At 36.9% G+C, this 21,034-nt stretch overlaps 2 protein-coding genes across 2 annotated transcripts in view; both read right to left on the bottom strand.

The window, feature by feature from the left end:
• The window catches only part of LOC134576932 (olfactory receptor 5I1-like), a 61,421-nt gene that overhangs the window by 17,220 nt on the left and 23,167 nt on the right, over window positions 1-21,034 (bottom strand). The gene's annotated exons all lie outside the window — the stretch shown is intronic.
• On the bottom strand, window positions 6,588-7,523 carry LOC134576930 (olfactory receptor 5A2-like). Its single transcript, XM_063435598.1, has one exon. It carries the CDS (start codon window positions 7,521-7,523, stop codon window positions 6,588-6,590), a length of 936 nt encoding a protein of 311 aa, XP_063291668.1.

Here is a 21,034-nt window from a genome sequence, read left to right as displayed (position 1 = left end):
GGCCAGGGACTAATGGAAGTATTTAGAAAATTGGGCAGACTAGATAGGCCGAATGGTTCTTATCTGCCGTCACATTCTATGTTTCTATAGAAAATAACATATGATGTATATGAGCGCTTATTAAAGTGCAAGTCATAATTGACTGTGAAAAAAAAAAAAAAATCTCTTAGCTGCTACCAGATACTACTTAGCTGCTAGTTAGCTTCCATCAAAATCCCCTCAATATGGCATAGAATAGGCTAGTACAAGCATCAGTATTCTTTGGGACTACCTCAGATTCTTTTCCCTTCCTTTCTATATTGAGGGGATTTTGATGGAAGCAAACTAGCAGTGGAGCAGCTTGAACCAGATGAACACAGGTTGAATATTAAATTAATATTGAATGAATGGGCAGCTATACCACCTGCAAGAATTAGGGTCCTCATTGACAACTATTACAAAAGACTGTACACTGTCAATGATGCTAATGGGACAATACACAGTATTAAGAACTAAGAGTATGCAGACTTTTGAACAAGGGTCATTTCATTTTTTTTTCTTTGTTTCCATGTTTTGTTTTATGATTGTGCCATTCTGTTAAAACCTACAGTTGAATATGAATCCCATAAGAAATAAAATAAATGTGTTTTGCCTGCTTACTCATGTTTTCTTTAAAAATGGTACATATATTAGCAATTCTCCAAGGGTATGCAATCTTTTGAGCACAATTGTATCTGCCTTTTTTAATGACTAACAATCTATAACACAGCAGAAAAGAGTGAACATAATAAAAAATATTGATTTCAATAGTATTTTTTATTATGTACACTTCTTTTGTGTTATGGATTGTTAGACTGATTGGTATAGTATTTACCTCTTTACTGAAACTAAATTCTTGTAATAATTATCTGGTGTTTTTGATATTTGCATCATTATTTCATTTTTTTTGATTATTAAATAAAGTTTATTGATCTTTTATATAGTGTGCTCCTATGTTGTATTTTTTGCTTTAGAAAAACAAATGGAGAGAAACACCAAAAGGGGAACAGCTCAAAATAAATTACCCTGGAGTACAAACATTCAAAAACGTAACTGCAGACAAAACCATGTTGTTGAAATGTTACAACTGGAATGCTAACAGCAACAGTAGTAATCTTACAGAACTGCCACTATTAAGGCATAGATATTTTGCTTGAGGATACTCCAAAGGTTCTCAATAAGATTGAGGTCAGGGGAGGATGGAGGGAGGCTGTCACAAATGCACCCTACTCCAAGAGTGTGTGTGATGTAGTAGTGGTGGTGAAAGGGTTATAGTTCACTATTTGTCTGCACTAGACCAGAAATAATGATTAAATCCCCCTTTTAACGCAACCCACACGTAAACGTAATAATATAACTATTACTATTTTAACGCTGCCACCATCAAGACAATTTATAAATGGGGTGCCTTGGTCCCCCAGGTAAATCAATAATAACACCCACCAAATATTACTTAGCCCAATATTTAAGGAATAGCAAAAATATGAATTAGTCTCTTCAGGTAACGTGATTCTTAACCAGACAAAGGCAAAACTTAATAAATTAATGTTTATTATGAGCAAAAGATAGTCACCGTGCATATAACAATATATGATAAGTAAATTATTTACACCAACAACAGATAAAAACAAAAAGGATAAAATACAGAAATCCTAATTACTCACTTAGATTTTCAAAGTACAACTTCTGTCCAGGGGGTTTCTGGCAAGGAAAGAGGGTGACTCACTTAGAATTAGATTCTGACACCCAAGCAAGTACACTAGTACCCTTCAGGATCATTAGAGATATACCCTGTGGATTACCATGCCTCACTCAGAGGTGGAGTTAAGGCGTACCTACAGAAATAATAAGTGACCACCCCCTTGTGTCCAGACCCACATCAATCCAAATGGAAACATTTGGTTTTATCTTCTCTTATGTACCCGCCATAGAAATAATAATTGCCTCTATGAATTTGTTTTATTTTCCCATCCCATAGACATGTTGCACGCCCCACCTGCGATCCAATAGGACAGACATCACAATTCCTGCCACACGGTTTAAGTTTATTTATTATTATTTATTATTGCAATTTATATAGCGCCAACAGATTCCGTAGCGCTTTACAATATTATGAGAGGGGATTTAACTATAAATAGGACAATTACAAATAACTTACAGGAACAATAGGTTGAAGAGGACCCTGCTCGATTGAGCTTACATTCTATAGAAGGTGGGGTGTAAAACACATTAGGACAGGAAGTTGTGTAACTCATGTTTAGGCTTGATTAAAAGATTGGGCTTGTCCCATTCCAAATATAATAAAAATGAGGCTTTATTATTATTCTGTTGGATAAATATGAATGTTTTTGTCTTTCCTTTGGATATGATACTGGAACAAAGCTAATGGCATTTACATATCAAAGAGATTTACTCATCACTTACAATGTACATGCCAAATGGATGAAGAGACATTCAGACTTTTTCCAAGTGTAGAACCTTACACCTTGCAGATCCTTAATTACTTCACATCCATATAGTAAAATCCTTTTCACATTGTAATGCCATTCATACTACCCCTTCTGTCATCTGACCACTGTGGGGGTCCCAGATTCAAAAGATGTAACCCCTTTTGATCTCAACAATACCATCTCTGTAATTTGTGCCATTTACTACACAAAGTACCTTAAAGGATAATATTCCATAGTGTAATAATAAAGTATGCACCCTTGCCGTGACAGAGGCCACACCATGACTTTCTCTCCTTTTATCCCCATAGCAGTCATTGATGCAGAGGTATTCTTTGCAGCATGAGATGGTGCATTGTCATGCATGAAGATGATTTTATTACGGAAAGCATAGTTCTTCCTTCTGTACCAGGGAAGAAAGTGGTCAGTCAGAAACTCCACATACTTTGCAGAGGTCATCTTTACACTAAAGGGACCGACCAACTCTCTTCCAATGATTCCGGCCCAAAACATGACCCCACCACCACCTTGCTGACGTTGCCTTGTTGGAACAGGGTGGCCATCCACTACTCCATCCATCTGGACCATCCAGGGTTGCACGGCACTCATCAGTGAACAGGACTGTTTGAAAATTAGTCTTCATGTTTTTTTTCTGCCCAATGCAGCCGTTTCTGCTTGTGAGCATTGGTTAGTGGTGGCCGAAAAGATTTATGCACCGTTGCAAGACTCTGGAGGACTCTACACCTTGATGTCCGTGGGACTCCAGAGGCACCAGCAGCTTCAAATGTCTGTTTGCTGCTATGTAATGGTATTTTAGCAGCTGCTCTCTTGATCCGATGCATGGATCTGGCAGAAATCTTCCTCAATGGGCCTTTATCTGCACGAACCCGTCTGTGCTCTGAATCAGCCACAAATCTCTTAATAGTGCGATGATCACGCTTAAGTTTTCGTAAAAAAATCTAATGTTTTCATACCTCGTCCAAGGCATTGAACTATTTCACTCTTTGCAGCAGCAAAGAGATCCTTTTTCTTCCCCATATTGCATGAAAATGGTGCTCTGCTTAATAATGTGGAACACCCTCCTATAGTAGTTTTTCCTTAAATTGGGCTCACCTGGCAATCTAATTATCACAGGTGTCCGAGATAGTTTTCAGTGATCAAACGAGCCCTGAGACACGATGCCTTTGTGACACTTAAATAGAATTTACATAATAATTTGGAACAGTGTGTAGTGCCCCCAGCCCCAACCCATGAGTGGAAGGTGGAGGCTAACAATAAGTGACACAGGGGGGGCTTAGTAATGTTAGTTATCCCACCCTGGAAGCTAATTCTGTCTGGAGCCCTCCCTAGGCTCACAAGGACACAAAGATTAATATTTAATATATTGCTTTTTTTGTCATATTTTTTTTGCAACTTGGATTCAGTTCCACCAAATAACCATATTGTGTTAAGCCCATTACTACTTTACAGTACCCCAATATCTGTGGGTCCCACACTAATAAAGCTAAATAAGCTAAAGTGTATTTAATGAATTTATTGTAAGAGCTTTGTGAGTGTATAGAATTCAAAATGAAAAAAATGTATGTAATAAAAGAAATTAAACACAGTGTCAAAACTAAACAATTAAAGTGATAGTCCTTGGCTGAATATACTCACAATGCAAATTATATATCTGCTCAATGAAAGTTGTAATAAAAGTGACAATACTACTGAAAACTCCTCAAATATATACCTGTGGTCACCTCCAAAGGGTCCTCTAAAGCTGCAGGATGGGTGCTTTAACCTCCCTGGCGGTATGATTATGTCAGGAATTTTGTACCAAAAGCGGTACCATTTTTTTGCATTTGAATTACCCGCCCAGTTCCGCCCCCATGTCAGGCATGTCAATCAAATTTTAATTAATCAAATCACATAATTACGTTAAAAGATTATTTAAATATACATGTAGAATTTTAATATATATGCATTTATAGGTATTTAAATTCTATGTGTATACTAATGTAATCTTTTATGTAATTATATGTATTTATCTATATATATATATTTGCGCTTATTTGTATTTTATATACATATAGATATATATAGAATGTCATTCTAAGTGTATTTTGTTACCGATATATATATATATATTAATAACAAAATACAGTTAGAATGAAATTACATATGCATATATAATTTATATTAAATTTTGTTTCAATATTTTATGTATTTATTTTATTATTTTATTTATTTATTATTTTAATTATACGTATTTATATATAATATATATATATGTACATCTATTATATATATAATATATATACATATTATATATATATATATATATAAAAATATATTTAATTTATTTTTACACTTGTCTTTTTTTATTTTTTTTATACTTCCCACCAGCAGGGGGACTGTCTGATATTTCAAACAGTCCCCCTGCTGGCAGATCCACAGCCAGCTATAGAGGGCCATGTGATCGCTCTTTGAGAGCGATCACATGGCCCCCGGGGGCCTGATTTGCCGTGGGAGGGCTGCCTGGGCTGTGAGGCAGTCCTCCCAAGCGGATCGCGGCGGAGGTAAGTAAATCTTATCTACCCCGAGCGTGACTCGGGGTTACCGCTTCTGGCAACGAAAATTAACCCCGAGTCACGCTCGGGAATACCGCCAGGGAGGTTAAGGGATTCTCCAGTGCTAGGAAAACATATTACTTTTCCTGGCACTGCAGGACCCTGTAGTGCCCCTCTCCCTCCCACCCCCCATCCCCAGTTGCTGAAGGGGTTAAAATTCAATGCTTTCCTATGGGATTTCGGCAACGCTGGAGGTCCTCACATAGCGTGTGACCACTAGATGAGGACTTAACCCTGCATGGTAATTATTGCAGTTTATAAAAACTGCAATAATTACACTTGCAGGGTTAAGGGTAGTGAGAGTTTGCACCCAGACCACTCCAATGGGCAGAAGTGGTCTGGGAGCCTAGAATATCCCTTTAGCCTCAAAGGGAATCTGGTCTGGATTCCAAACTTAAATAGTAAAGACAAAAAGGAATTGGGGACACACCTGCAATATGCATTTTGCAGGAATGGTGCTGCCATAGTGACCAAAATTCATACATACACAGATCAAGTTACAGCACATACATTAAATACATTTTTAAATCTTATAAGGCTACTTAAAATTGCCTATCTCAGCAAAGAAACATGAGGAGTATATATTAAATTAATACATATATAAATATGTAACAAGGGCCAGCAAACCAAACTAACAAATGTCGTCAGCCCCTAAAAGGGGACCCAAGCCCCTCCCACAACTACAGGTCCAGCCTTTAATATATGTAACATGGACCCAGCAAACCAATCTGGAAAATTTCAATGTGCAAAAACTGAAATAGGCAAGCTCTTTAATTGTCCCTGTAACTCTCCAAAACACCAAGAAACCTGTTCATGGGGGGCATTGGTATACTAATGGATGTGAGATCACAGCATACATATATGTGTGTTCTATTGCAGTAAAAGCTAACATTATGACATTAGCAGTTAAAATGTCATGTAGAACTTGGAAAATAGCATCTCTTAATTTCTTTTTTAAAGTTTAATAACAATTGTTTCCATCCTTAAGAGGTTAATGAGATAATTTGTCAAAGAAAACAAGTTCTGTCCCCATTTTCTGTTGCAATTATCTGAATCAACAAGTAAATGAACTGCATGAATTTGTTCATCGTGCAATTCATTCATCATTTGATTTGTTCATTTGGCTATTCAGACATTCATTATTAAGATGAACAATTATTAGCCACTAGTTTGTCCAAATTGCGGTTTGTCCAAATAGGAATGCACATTTTTTTTAATGTAAGGTAGTTTGTGTATTATTTGCGATTCCTGTGTCTGTGTACATGTACGTGTAAATGAGTGAGAGTGTATATTGAGTAAATGAGTAATTGTGTAGATCTGTGTGTTTGTGTGTATGTGTGACTGTGTAGAATACAAAAGTTCCACTAGAGAATATATTTATTTTTTGGATCATTTTTCAAACTATTATAAAAAAAGGAGTAAAAATGAAATGTTTCACATGTTTAGAAAATTAGTTAAGCTTAGTAATATAGAATATAGAATTGTAAATATTATAGATTAGATTACAGATCTAGTACTTATCAACTGCTATTAGAGATAGAGAGTGCCGGATAGCAAGTTTGACTTCATTATTTCTCAGACTGTATATGAAAGGGTTTAACAAAGGTGCAATAATTGTATACATAAGAGAGACCAGTTTTTCATGATACATTGCATATTTCGTGTTGGGTCTAATATACATAAACATGCCAGATCCATAAAATATGGTAATGACCATAAAGTGAGAAGAACAGGTTGAGAATGCTTTATTACTTCTGGAATGGATATTTAGAATTGATGAGATAATAAATGCGTATGAAATAATTGTTAATATCAATGATCCAACAATAACACCTCCAGCCACTATAAAAACAACAGTCTGATTGATCCATGTGTCTGTGCAAGCCAGTTTCAGTAATGGGGGGATGTCACAAAAGAAATGATTGATTTTATGATCATTGCAGAATGGTAAATTGAATGTTAGGGTAGTGTGTGTGAGAGAGTTTGCTGCACCAATAATCCACGATCCACCTATAAGCTGAATACAAACTTTATTACTCATTATAATGCTATATAGGAGTGGGTGGCATATAGCAACATATCGATCATATGCCATAGCTGCAAGCATGTAGCACTCAGTACTAGCAAGGAGAAGAACACAATACATTTGTAGAGCACAGCTGTAAAATGAGATGGTTTTATCCCCTACTAGAAGATTTGACAGCAGTTTGGGTACAGTGGAGGTCACGTAACATATTTCTAAAAAGGAGAAGTTTGAAAGAAAAAGGTACATCGGAGTGTTGAGAATTGTAGTAAGTGTATATGCAAGAATGATAGACAGGTTTCCAAGCACTGTAATTATATAAATCAATAAAAACATTATAAACAGCAGTAGCTGAAGATCTATAAACTCTGAGAATCCCACAAGAATGAATTCCGTTATTATGGTATAGTTCCTGCCATTCATTATAGATTGAATCTGTTAATAAAGAAACACAAATATCGGTGTGAGAACCTTTTACCATTCTCCTAAATGAAATACAGCGAGTTTTAGAATAACTCATGTATATTATGTTTTAACTCATTTAATATGTTTGTGTTGAATAAGTGACACTGTGCATTTCATGAAAATAAATTGAATTCACTGGTTTTGTACATATTGTCAAATTTAGGTTTATTTAAATCGGTGACACATGACATTACATATTGCAAGAGTATAATTTAACTTAACTTTATCATAGGTATATGATAGAAATCATAGACAGACAGAAAGACATGCAGGTGGAGTGGATCAACAGACAGATAAATAGATTTTAAATAGATGATATAGGAAATCATGAAACACCCCTTGTCTTTTGCAAATATTATTGGTGATTATTATTATTTTTCAAAGAGGACCTAAGAGTTAAAATGACCTGAGAGTTTATACTCTACTAAATGAGAGTTTATTTTTGACGTTCTACAATAAAAGACGGCTTGGAGGGATTTCTGTCACTGAGATAACAGCTCCATTAGTAGACTATATTTAATAGTGTTGAATACGCTTTCCAAATGGTTATATATTTTAGGATAAACATGTCTAAATACTTTTTCAACATATTAAGATATCAAAACATACATCACGTATAAACAAAGATATCAATAAAAAATATATATAAAAATCTTTAGAAAACTAACTATTTTTCATAATATTAAATCATTTGGAAAGCTTATCTAGCAATATTAAATCAACTCCATAGTACACCAATATAGAAAATACAATGTTATATATTTGTTGGTGTGAAATAGAGCTTTTATATTCTGATATTCAGATTGTTAAAACACTTTGTCATACATTAACATTAAAGTGAGAATTCAAAGTGAAGTTCAAATTTAACTTCACAATTTGTGAATGGGAAAAATTCTCTAAGTCACACATGCTTTCAATTCAGCTACTCTGATCTTACATTTGAGATTTACATTGAATTCACTGTGAAACCCTATTAATAAGAACTTTGCAGTTTCATGTTACCTTTAAGTAAATATACTCTACAATCACTTTATCTCCTTTTATCTCTACTGACTTCATCCACTTATTGGATTGTATTACATTAAATTTAAACAAAGTTCCCCCCAGTTTTGTATAATCAGAACATTTAAAGCTCAATTTGTAAAACCTGAATGATTCCAAATGTTCATTTCATTAAAAAAACAAAAGAAAACACAAAGTGCGATCTGCGGGAATTCAAAGCACATTCAGTGAATTTCAAATGTTGGCCATGTTTAAGGATTCACTATTTTATCTAAAATTTGCAGTTCACTTTAATTCAGTTTGAATCACTAACAATTTATGCACACATACATATACAAGAAAAGAATATGCCTGGTCATTCATGAGAATATAGGTAAAATAACACAAATATAATTAAAGAAACAGATTCTTATCAATAGTGAAACATACTAGCTATATCTAAATTGCAATTACACATATAAACAATTATAAAACCTATATTTCAATATATCAAAAATGTAAACTCAAACAGTAGAGTAAATTAAATCATTTGGTAATTACCTGGGTTGAGCTGTTGTATTCCTTTCAGCTGATAATATATCTTTAAAAGCATTTACAATGTGTCAGTAAGTTTTTTTTATTAAGCTCTTTTAGACATGAGCATTAAAGAAAATAGTGCAAGTCAATTTTACTATTTGTTTATTGAAACATTTCTAAGTTTAATTCAAGTAGAAGGAATGAGAGGAATTCGATTCTGATACTTGGAAATAATGTCTGGGTGATGCACCATGCATTTTTATAATTCTCAAATATCTCTTGGGGGTAAATCCCATATGTACTAGGCTTAACAACTAAGAACGTTTGTGCTTTTTTTAAAAAAAAAAAAAAAAACTTAGCAAAAGTTACACTTTAGAATTGATTGCATATGATGCCTTCACTAAATACCTGCCATCAAATGTAAAACTTTACATTAATCAGTAGATGAAAACAAACTTTGTTCTTCTATTTTTTTTTTTTTTTAATTTTTTTTTTGCAGTGCATATAAACTTAAGACATGCACATGAGGTACAACAACGGCAATCCTCATGCTTTTTTCAGATATCATTAACAATAAGGGATACGTTAGTGCTTGCACCATTTTATAGTTAGGGTAAGTAATAAGACACAGGCTAGGCAAGTAACTAAATTGAATAGGTAAGTATGTAAGGAACACAAAATACTGGTTCTGAACAATGCATGTTATAATCCTGCACAGTTTGGTTTTAACCCCTTCACGACGGGTGACGGACGAGGTCCGTCATCCTGGGGATGCCCTTAACGACGGGTGACGGACCTCGTCCGTCACGCGGTAAAATTAACCCCAGATCGCCGCAATCGCGGCGATCGTGGGGTTAATGGTGCTCCGGTCTGCCTCTGCATTAGAGGCAGACCGGGAGCACCGGATCGGGCTGTCCCAGCTCATGTGCCCGCTCTGACAGCATGTCAGAGCGGGCACATGTGCTCTGTATACTCACCTCCGCCTCCCTGCACTTCCGGGTTCACTGTGAAGTGCAGGGAGCCGGATCAGTGATGATCCTGCCCCCTGGTGTTAAAAAAAAAAGTTAAATTAAAATCCCACCCCCCTTTACCCATATTAATAAAAAATTAACCCCTTCCCTGCCAATTGATCACTGACTACAGTGATCAATTGGCAGGGATTACATTTTAATATGATCTGATTTTTTTTTTTAACCCCTGAGGGTTAATTCTTTTTTTTTTTTTTAACCCTCAGGGGTTAAATTTATTTTATTAATTAATTTAAATATTTTAAAATGATAAATTTAGCTAGCTGGGGAGGGTGGAAGTTAGTGGGGAATTGGGGGATTTAGTGTTAGGCTAACTAGGGGTTAACGTTAAAAAAAGTTTTAAAATAAGCTTTAAAAAGTTAAAAAATTAAGTAAAAAAAAAGTTTTAATAACGTTTAAGTAAAAAATAAAAAAAAATAAACCCTTTACCCAGTCCAAATAAAAATTAACCCCTTACCTGCCAGTCTATCACTGCCTACAGTGATCAAAATACAGATCACAGTATTATACTGTGATCTAATTTTTTTTTAACCCCTGACGATTAACTTTTATTTATTTTTTAACCCTCAGGGGTTAAATTAATTTAATTAACTAATTTAAATATTGTATAATTAAATATTTTGCTAGCTGGGGTGGGTGGGAGTTATGGGAAAATGGGGAATTTACTGTTAGTGCTGCTTACTGCTAGTTAGGGGTTAACGGTAAAAGAAAAAGCTTAGAAAAATGTTAAATCTGTAAAAAAAAAGTTTTACGAAAGTTTAGGAAACTTTAAAAAAATGAATAAGCAAAACAAAAGTTTAAAAAATAGTTTTAAAAAGTAAAAAAAGTTTTAAAAAGTTACAAAATTAATTTAATAACGCTCATTACCACTACACCTGGTAAAAAATATACTGTGCAAACTCACTTTGTGTGTCAAAAAGGCAGAAAAAACGCTTATTACCACTACACCTGGTACAAGCTAGCGGAAAAATGATCCCACACTAATTTTCAAAATATGCCTTTTGAAATACCCTGGGATGTCTTCTTTAAGAAATGGTATGGCTTTATGGGGTATTTGGATTATATAGCCTGGTAAAATACTCTAAAATGGGACATGGGCACGGCGTAAAAATTTAAGGTTTGAAAAAAAATGGAATGACTGTGTCCCAAATGTGCCCCTCCGATGTCCACATATACCTGGCAAAGGTACATACGGGGGTATTTTTGTACTCAGCCGACATAGCTGAGCAACATATAAAGTATTATAGAGTGGTGGTACACATAAGGTTTGCAAAATATACTGTGCAAACTCACTTTGTGTGTCAAAAAGGCAGAAAAAACGCTTATTACCACTACACCTGGTACAAGCTAGCGGAAAAATGATCCCACACTAATTTTCAAAATATGCCTTTTGAAATACCCTGGGATGTCTTCTTTAAGAAATGGTATGGCTTTATGGGGTATTTGGATTATATAGCCTGGTAAAATACTCTAAAATGGGACATGGGCACAGCGTAAAAATTTAAAGTTTGAAAAAAAATGGAATGGCTGTGTCCCAAATGTGCCCCTCCGATGTCCACATATACCTGGCAAAGGTACATACGGGGGTATTTTTGTACTCAGCCGACATAGCTGAGCAACATATAAAGTATTATAGAGTGGTGGTACACATAAGGTTTGCAAAATATACTGTGCAAACTCACTTTGTGTGTCAAAAAGGCAGAAAAAACGCTTATTACCACTACACCTGGTACAAGCTAGCGGAAAAATTATCCCACGCTAAGGTTCAAAATATGCCTTTTGAAATACCCTGGGGTGTCTACTTTAAGAAATGGTAGGCCTTTGTGGGGTAGTTTGAATTTAAAACTTACGAAGATGCTTGGAAATTGCACATAGGCCCAGCGTCAAAATTCAAAGTTCTGTAAAAACTGATATGGCTTGGTCTCCAATATGCCACTGTAGCTTCACAAAATAGTGCCAAAGACATTCATTGGGGATGTCTTTTTACTCAGAAGACTTAGCTGAGCATAATTTGGGGGGTTTGAACTTAGTGGCACATATGAAATATACAAAATGCCCAGCAAAAATGCAATCCGTATGTAAAAAATGCACAAAATTATTTTTTACCACATACTTTGGCATGTAATGGTAAAAAAATGGGGGCATGTTAAGGCACAATATGCACCTTATGAGATACCCTGGAGTGTCTACTTTTACAAATGGTAGGCCTTTGTGGGGGTTTTTGAACAGTCAAACTGTTATAATACCCCAAATGGAAGCATAGGCTCATTAAATCCGTCTCTCAAAATTCGACTGTGAATACTGAAAAGGACAGGTCTCCTGTATGGCACTGTAGCTTCACGAAATAGTGCCATAGACATACAATGGGGGTGTCCTTTTACTCAGAAGACTTAGCTGAGCATAATTTGGGGGGTTTGAACTTAGTGGCACATATGAAATATACAAAATGCCCAGCAAAAATGCAATCCGTATGTAAAAAATGCACAAAATTATTTTTTACCACATACTTTGGCATGTAATGGTAAAAAAATGGGGGCATGTTAAGGCACAATATGCACCTTATGAGATACCCTGGAGTGTCTACTTTTACAAATGGTAGGCCTTTGTGGGGGTTTTTGAACAGTCAAACTGTTATAATACCCCAAATGGAAGCATAGGCTCATTAAATCCGTCTCTCAAAATTCTACTGTGAATACTGAAAAGGACAGGTCTCCTGTATGGCACTGTAGCTTCACGAAATAGTGCCATAGACATACAATGGGGGTGTCCTTTTACTCAGAAGACTTAGCTGAGCATAATTTGGGGGGTTTGAACTTAGTGGCACATATGAAATATACAAAATGCCCAGCAAAAATGCAATCCGTATGTAAAAAATGCACAAAATTATTTTTTACCACATACTTTGGCATGTAATGGTAAAAAAATGGGGGCATGTTAAGGCACAATATGCACCTTATGAGATACCCTGGAGTGTCTACTTTTACAAATGGTAGGCCTTTGTTGGGGTTTTTGAACAGTCAAACTGTTATAATACCCCAAATGGAAGCATAGGCTCATTAAATCCGTCTCTCAAAATTCTACTGTGAATACTGAAAAGGACAGGTCTCCTATATGGCACTGTAGCTTCACAAAATAGTGCCAAAGACATACAATGGGGGTACCGTTGTACTCAGCAGAAGTAACTGAACACATAATAAAACTTTGTACAGGAATAGCACACACCAACTTTACAAAATACACATGAGAAGTTCTTTGTTATACGTTTGTGTGCGAAAACCCCCCAAAAACACAATTTTACTCCAATATTTAGCAGAGGTTGGCGGTAAAATGGCTACGTAGAAAGTGTCAAAACAACCTTAGGTAAATAGCCTGTGATGTCTACTTTATATAAATATATACTTTTGTGTGGCAATTTTGTTTTATTTTATGGCTATTAGGCTTACAAGACAAACATACCAAATTCTAAAATCGCTCCACATTAAAATTTTATTTTACTCCTTGTGCTTTGTGACCTGTAACTACCAAAAAAAACTTAAAATCCCAGACACATTATATATTCTGTAAATCAGAACAAATAAATGAATTTATTTTTAATTACTTTCCTTAACCTGCACTAATTATGCACACATTATGATTGCAAAAACTGTAAAAAAAAACAATATTTTTCATTTTTTTTGCATTTTTCTGTATTTTTTTTATAATAAGTAAGCATTTATATATATATATATGTTATATCAAATTAAAGCCCTTTCTGTCCTTTAAAAAACAGTATATAATATGTGTCGGTGCAATAAATGAGAGAGATGCAAATTGCAGTTGAACGCAAACAGCAAGAAAATGCAAAAATTGCTTGTGTCATTAAGCGTAAGTCAAGCTTCTGAAGCTCTGTCCTTAAGGGGTTAAACTAGGAAGTAAACAGGCCAAGCAGACCCGGCTAGGCGCTCGCATCTTTGGTAATTGCTAGGTACCAAGTGGGGACAAGTTTGGCGAGGGATACAGTAGAGTATGTCTCCCCAGATAGCCCCCAGTGCACCTGAGTAACACATTGTATGTATGGTAGTGTACATGCCAGGTTTACTGATTAATGGTCTATGTGCTAGGTAAGACAACAATGAGAGAGTGTGCTAGACAGCTTATAAGTGCCGCTGGGTACTGCTTTAGGTAGGTAGGGAGTGAATGCAGGCATGGAGTAATCTAACTCTGTGGTGCCTGTCTGCTAGGGTGTCCTTTAGGAGCTTTCAGCCCACTCCACATAGAGGCTGTGGGGGAGAGTCCTTCTCCATGGCGGGTGGCACCTGTGTGAGAGTAGCCAGGTAGTGTTTGGGGCTGACTTCCCTCCAGCCCTGGATCATTGTAGGGGCCAGCACCACTAAGCCATGGACTCGGGTGCTCTGTGAGTCCAAGTCCTTCCCACACGTGGGGCTGTAGGAGGTCCTGATGTTACGACGCCGGTTCGGGCAGGCGAGCCTCCTCTTCCGTGGATGGTGCATCAGGGGTAGTCCCCTCATGGCCCTCGATTCAGGAGGGCATTCTCTGCGTGGTACAGAAGTGTGCTCGAAGCTGGTGCCCGGAGGGGGCCTTTCCCGCTTTCGTTTTCTGGCTCCGTTTTCCAGGCGCTGCAGGTGAGTAGGTAGTTGGGTGGGAGCAGCCATGCGTTCCCTCAGTTTGGCCCAACATGCATCAAATATAGCCTCCAGTGATGTCGCTGTGCAGCGGAGGCCTCTGGAGCAGTCGGTCTGTTGCCACTGTATGTTGCTGGGTTGAGACTTGGGCGCGTCCGCCATTTCGGGGGCAGGATCTTCGCTGGAGAGGCTGGTGATTTCCTCCTTGCCTTGCCGCTTCCAGGTAGCAGGTCAGCGGGGACCGGGATCACCCCCACCGGTCCAGAGGGGGGGGGGTTGGAGCTTGGCTGACACAGGGTAGGTTGTGGAGTCAGGGGATCGGCCGGCTCCTCTGAGCTCCGTCTGTGGTAGGCCGCAGATTTCCGTTGCGAGCTCTCTGACACGGATTGGGTCGGGATTGGTGTCGTTCGGTTCAGCGGGTCTCCCCCCGGGTGATAGGGGCATAAGTAGTTGTGTTCAAGCTGAGTACACGGGTGGATCTCCCTGTTTGTAGCTGACTGTGCCGGAGCCTGTTTACTACACGTCCAGTCGGCTTGGCGGTCAGGCTCCGCCCCCCACTTCGTTCTTCTATTTGTTAACTTATAGGGTAACGAAAAGAATACTTATGAATAATGAAGACTTCTGAAGGTAAGTATGATTTTTCTTTTTTTACAGATTTTACATTTATTCATCCCCCCTTCACTATAATTAGTGTGGAGGGCCAGGCATGGATTTTGTTATTGATTAGGTGACTAGGGACTTGGAGAACCCTAGCAAATGAAATACCACCGTCCCTAATGTTGGGATGGGCGTATTTAAAGTGGCATATCAATCCTCTCCTAATGACACTTATACCCCTCACCCAAAACCCACAGTAGCAGGTCCACCCCTCTTGTTTATTTAATAGGCCAAACACATTACCCATCGGTATAGGCTGGAAGGGACAGTGTCACATGTTATTAAATTAAAATACCACACCCTTGGGAGGGGGACAGAGTCATGTCCCGTGAGTGTATATATAGTGGAATTGTCATTCCTGAAGAATTTGTCTATTTTCATCGACATTTGTCCATCTGGACAAAATTTGGTGTTTCTATGGAAAGCTATGCAGAATAGGTTAGTGCTAACTTTCATAGTGCTCGACTACAGGTAGTGTAAGTGAGATATGAAAATAAGAATATAACAATAGCATGTATAAAAGGAGACAACTGAATAGGGTTCTAAGCCTATTAACTTAAATGAGCTAATCAGGGAGCTTTGACCCCCCCTATTAGTATTTAGGGCCCCCACCCACCGCTCAGGGGTGGGGGCCAGGGGGGAGGACATTAGGTCCCTCCCCCTTATTTTACTGTAGGGCCCCACCCACTGTTTAGGGGTGGGGGCCAGGGGGAGGACATTAGGTCCCCCCTATTAGTATTTAGGGCCCCCACCCACCACTCAGGGGTGGGGGCCATGGGGTAGGACATTAGGTCCCCCCTTATTAGTATTTAGGGCCCCCACCCACCGCTCAGGGGTGGGGGCCAAGGGGGAGGATATTAGGTCCCCCCCTTATTATAATTAAGGGCCCCCACCCACCACCATGGGTGGGGGCCAGGGGGAGGACATTAGGTCCCCCCTATTCTGATTTAGGACCCCCACCCGTCGCTCAGGGGAGGTGGGGGCCCGGGGGGAGGACAATAGGTCCCCCCATTATTTTACATTAGGGCCCCCACCCATTATTTTACATTAGGGCCCCCACCCTAAGATTAAAAGCGCGGGTGGGGGCTCAGGAAGGGGGATCTTTATTTTTATTTTTTTACAGTGAATAGCCACAGGCTGCTCGCTGTTTATTTGACATGCCCCTACTTAGTATTTGTAAATTTGGCTGAAAGACCAATTTAGGTCTTTCAGCCTTTTAGTAGATAGCTCCCTAATACCATGGGAATTAGGGAGTTATCTACTTATTAATTCCTGTCATTACATGACTGGCCAAGTAACTTACATTTTATATGAATGTATGTTACTTGATTGTTGTAAGTGTTGCAAATGCTTACAGGTGAATCCTGGCTATGTTTGTATACTTTTTATTTAAAATTGTATAAAATGTAACATTCTTCTTCTTTCACTGGGTAAGTATATTAGTACTTAGGCAATACTGTGCTTCGGCACTTCGACACTTCGACACTTCGACACTTCGACACTTCGACACTTCGACACTTCGACACTTCGACACTTCGACACTTCAACACTTCGACACTTTGACACTTTGACACTTTGACACTTTGACACTTTGACACTTTGACACTTTGACACTTTGACACTTTGACACTTCGGCAACTTCGGCAACTTCGGAACTTCGGCACTTCAGCACTTTGACACTTAAAAAATTCGGTAATTTTTTAACTTTGGAACCTCGGAAATTCGGCACTTCGGCAATTCGGAAATTCGGAAGTACCCAAATGTCCGAATTGCCCGAAATTTGTCCGAATTCACATCCGGACCAAAACGAATTGCACATGTCTACTGTGTACCACAAGGTCCACATGGGTGGTAACCTTGTGAGAAAACCTGTATATAAGTGCCAATAAACCCTCAGACTGCTGAGTTCCTGTTTTACCCTCAACATAGAGCCTCGTCTCCTGTGTGGGGGAAAATGCTGCATCTACACTGGGGATTGCTTTACGCTGTATACTCCCCTGGCTATAATCACTGTGCTCTTCTAAGAGCTTGTTCCTGCTTCGCTCTCTGAAAGAAGAGAGGTTTACCCACTGGAGCCTGGAGCCTTGTCGTCGGTCCAGGGTAGGTAGGAGACGGCGAGACCCCCAACCAAGCTGCGGCAGTTTGTGAGGTCTGCAGTGCTTATGGTGTCGAGTGGAGTGCTTGGAGCCCTCGGGAAGCGCTAGGAGCATCCATCAACGGAGGTACCCAGTTGGAGTGCCAGGTGATCCGTTACAAGAACAAATATCGTAGTGCAAACTTTAATCAGCATGAAAATTGGTGCATAAACAAGCAAAATACACTTACATGAAGAAATGGCATATTATAATTAAATAAATGTGCAAAAGCGCATGGTGCCAAAGACACTATCCTACCAAAATTAGTTCAATGTAGCTCATCCCATTAGGAGATGTTACAGGGCCAACCTTGGAACTCCATTGCTATTACCGGATCTGATTTCGGGATTCGCTTGTTCACCTCTGTTCTGCTCTATGCGTTTCGTCTCGGGAGATTTCCTCAGGAGCTTGCTATCCCTTGTGTTCTTCAGTATTTAAATATGCTTCTTGATGGGCATTGCGCATGTGCCGAAAAACCCGGATGTTACGGCATATTCCAAGACGTCTGAACGGTATACGTGTGCCTGCGTCCACCCGCGCTGAAACACATAAAACTTTATTGATACTTTGTGATGTATAAAAGTCCCGAACAGAAATGACACGGATTGGTCAGGAGTTTTAAAACTAGCGTATGAATTAGAAAAAAATTACAATCACTTATTTGATAGTTTACCACCGAACATATATTTTCGCAAATTTGACCATGTAATTCCCCCGATTACTAAATGTGTTGCATGCAAAGGTCAATTTGCAAAGGAAGGAATAAATTCAAATACCATATAAAAAAATACAATATTTATCTCTTATACAATGCATATATAATAAACAATTATACAATTAATTAAAAAAAATAGTAAAAATAATAATAATCAAATGACTGAACAATTAAGACATTTATTTCTGAAAAAAAGGAACTAAAAGTGTTCCAATATCACTTATGCATAATTTAAGATCAAGGAAGGAATATATTTATATTTTTATCAATCAGTGGACCGATATGTATAATAATGTTGAAACTTTAAAAATATATATATAAAATATATATAAATACATTAAAAAGGTATAAATATAGAAAAAACAAAGAGAGTAAATATTTAATTTTATAGGGTGCTAAAAATGAGGGAATTTGAGCGAGTTAATACCCTATTCATTAGACATTTTATACCATAGGGTGCTAATAAGAAGGGACTGTGGGCAAATTAACACTATTTACCAATTTTATATCCATTAATTCATCTAAGGAAATAAATGAAATAAAAAAATAAATGAACATAATTCCTAGAAAAAATACTGTGCTATACAGATCTTTAATATGTCTTCAGTAAAATTATGTTAAGCATAAAATAGAGAGTGAAAACACAAAAAATGTAAATGTATATATAGACTCTAAAATGAATAATGAAAAAAACTTAATCCATAAAGGCTAAAATATCCAGATCTATGCTTAATCCTAGGGGTACTGAAGTTTACACTATGGTACACTATGTTTAACACTGTTTGTAATAATACCATTAAAGAATTCCAGAAGTCTGACATGTAATTTTCTGATTGTGGGCACAACTTATTGTATGCCACACTTACATTTTAATAAATATATCACATTCTTACTTTGATAGTTAATAAAATGTTTAATTTTAAAAACTATTGAGTCACCTAACCTTTAAAAACTGTCAATTTATGTATTTGAAATTTACACGTACAGCATCCTCCCCATCTAAAAAATCCTTAAGGTTTTTCATTCAACAAATGTAAATCCTTATTCATATTTCCAGATCTAATATTTGGTAGTACACACAGGGCTAAATATGTTTAAATTTTTCAATTTTTCTATTAATAAGTTTAGGTTTTTTATTGGTAATACTTTTTTTTAAAAAATGTATCCTGCAATAGAATGGGCCAATAATTATTAATTGTTTTCTTAATACAATGTGCCTTACCAAATTAAAAATCTTTATTAGAAGGCTTATCTGTAATCCCCTTATTTCTATTACTTAAAAGATCTTCTCTTTTCAAATTCTCCACTTGACCTTGAGTTTCTCTTGAAAGGTCTTTCAGGTAGTGTCTATTAGTAAACTTAATGTTTAAAACCTGTACTTGCTCATTAAAATCTGTTTTATCCATACAATTTATTAAAAGTCTCATTTGTTGGAATATTTTGGCTCTAATTAAGATAATGACAGCTAGAGAATTCAATAAAACTATTCCCGTCAGTAGGCTTAAAATTATTTTCACTGTTCACTTTTCCATCTTTAATAAAAAATGTTAGATCTAAAAAAATTACATTTGTCTTTTGAATTTTGGCAGTAAAATATATGTATTATATACACACATATTATATGTATATAGGTATGTGTGTGTGTGTGTATGTATATATATATATATATATATATATATATATATAAAATATAAATTTTAAAAAGTGTATATATAAAAATAAATACATATAATATATATTTTTTAAAAGTGTATATATATATGCATATATATATATATATATATATATATATATATATACACGCGCACACACATGCATTCTACATATATATTTAACTATTAATTAATTAATTTGAGGAACCAGCCTGACAACCCAGGCAGACAGTCCAGATAATTTAATTGGCAGGCCCTATATTTAACCCAATAACTTTCCAAAACACCACAAAACCTTTACATAGGGGATATTATTATACTTATCACGACAATGATATCACCAAAAAAAGTGCAGTTTTTGTTTAAAAAAATGCAAAAAACAAATAACAAAGCTAACTTTGGCCAGCATTTGTGACTAAGTGGCTACTACAAAAGACTGAAAAAGACCCCATTTTGAATACAGTAGGTTGTCTACATTTCAAAATGGTATGCCATGATAAGGTTAATTCACATTCCTGGGCTACCATATGGTCTCAAAAGGCAAGATAGACCCAGTAAACCAATCTGGCTAACTAAATTGGGCAAGCCCTATATTGACCCTGTAACTTTCCAAAACACCATAACACCTGTTCATGGGGGGTATTGTTATACTCGGGAGACTTCGCTGAACACAAATATGAGTGTTTAAAACAGTAAAACTTATCACGATGATGAAATCACCAGTAAAAGTGCAGTTTTTGTGTAAAAAAAAATGCAAAAAACTAATCTGAATGCTAAAGTTTGTGGCTAAGTCAAACCTAAAGCACTGCGCTTAGTATCCAACAGCTCAAAAAGCATAGTAAAAACAAAGAGAACGTTTGTGGCTAAGTGGCTTCTACAAAAGACTGGACATACCCCATTTTGAAGACACTGGCTTGTCTACATTTTCAAGTGATATGTCATGGTGGGGTTAATTTTCATTTCTGGGCTGCCATACCGTCTCAAAGGCAACATAGCCAATCTAGCAATTTACAAAAACAGAAATTGGCAAATCTTATGTTTGACCCTGTAACTTTCCAAATCACCATAAAACCTGTACTTGAGGGGTACTGTTGTACTTGTGAGACATTACTCTACACAAATATGTTTTAGAGCAGTAAAAT

This window comes from Pelobates fuscus, chromosome 11 (assembly GCF_036172605.1).
Source record: "Pelobates fuscus isolate aPelFus1 chromosome 11, aPelFus1.pri, whole genome shotgun sequence".
In the NCBI taxonomy this organism is placed as follows: domain Eukaryota; kingdom Metazoa; phylum Chordata; class Amphibia; order Anura; family Pelobatidae; genus Pelobates; species Pelobates fuscus.
Note: the sequence above shows the minus strand (reverse complement) of the source record. Positions and strands in the feature narration are given on the sequence as shown.

What these genes read in the sequence shown, in the direction of transcription:
- LOC134576930 (XM_063435598.1), bottom strand. Translation starts at nt 7,523, where the DNA reads ATGAATGGCAGGAACTATACCATAATAACGGAATTCATTCTTGTGGGA.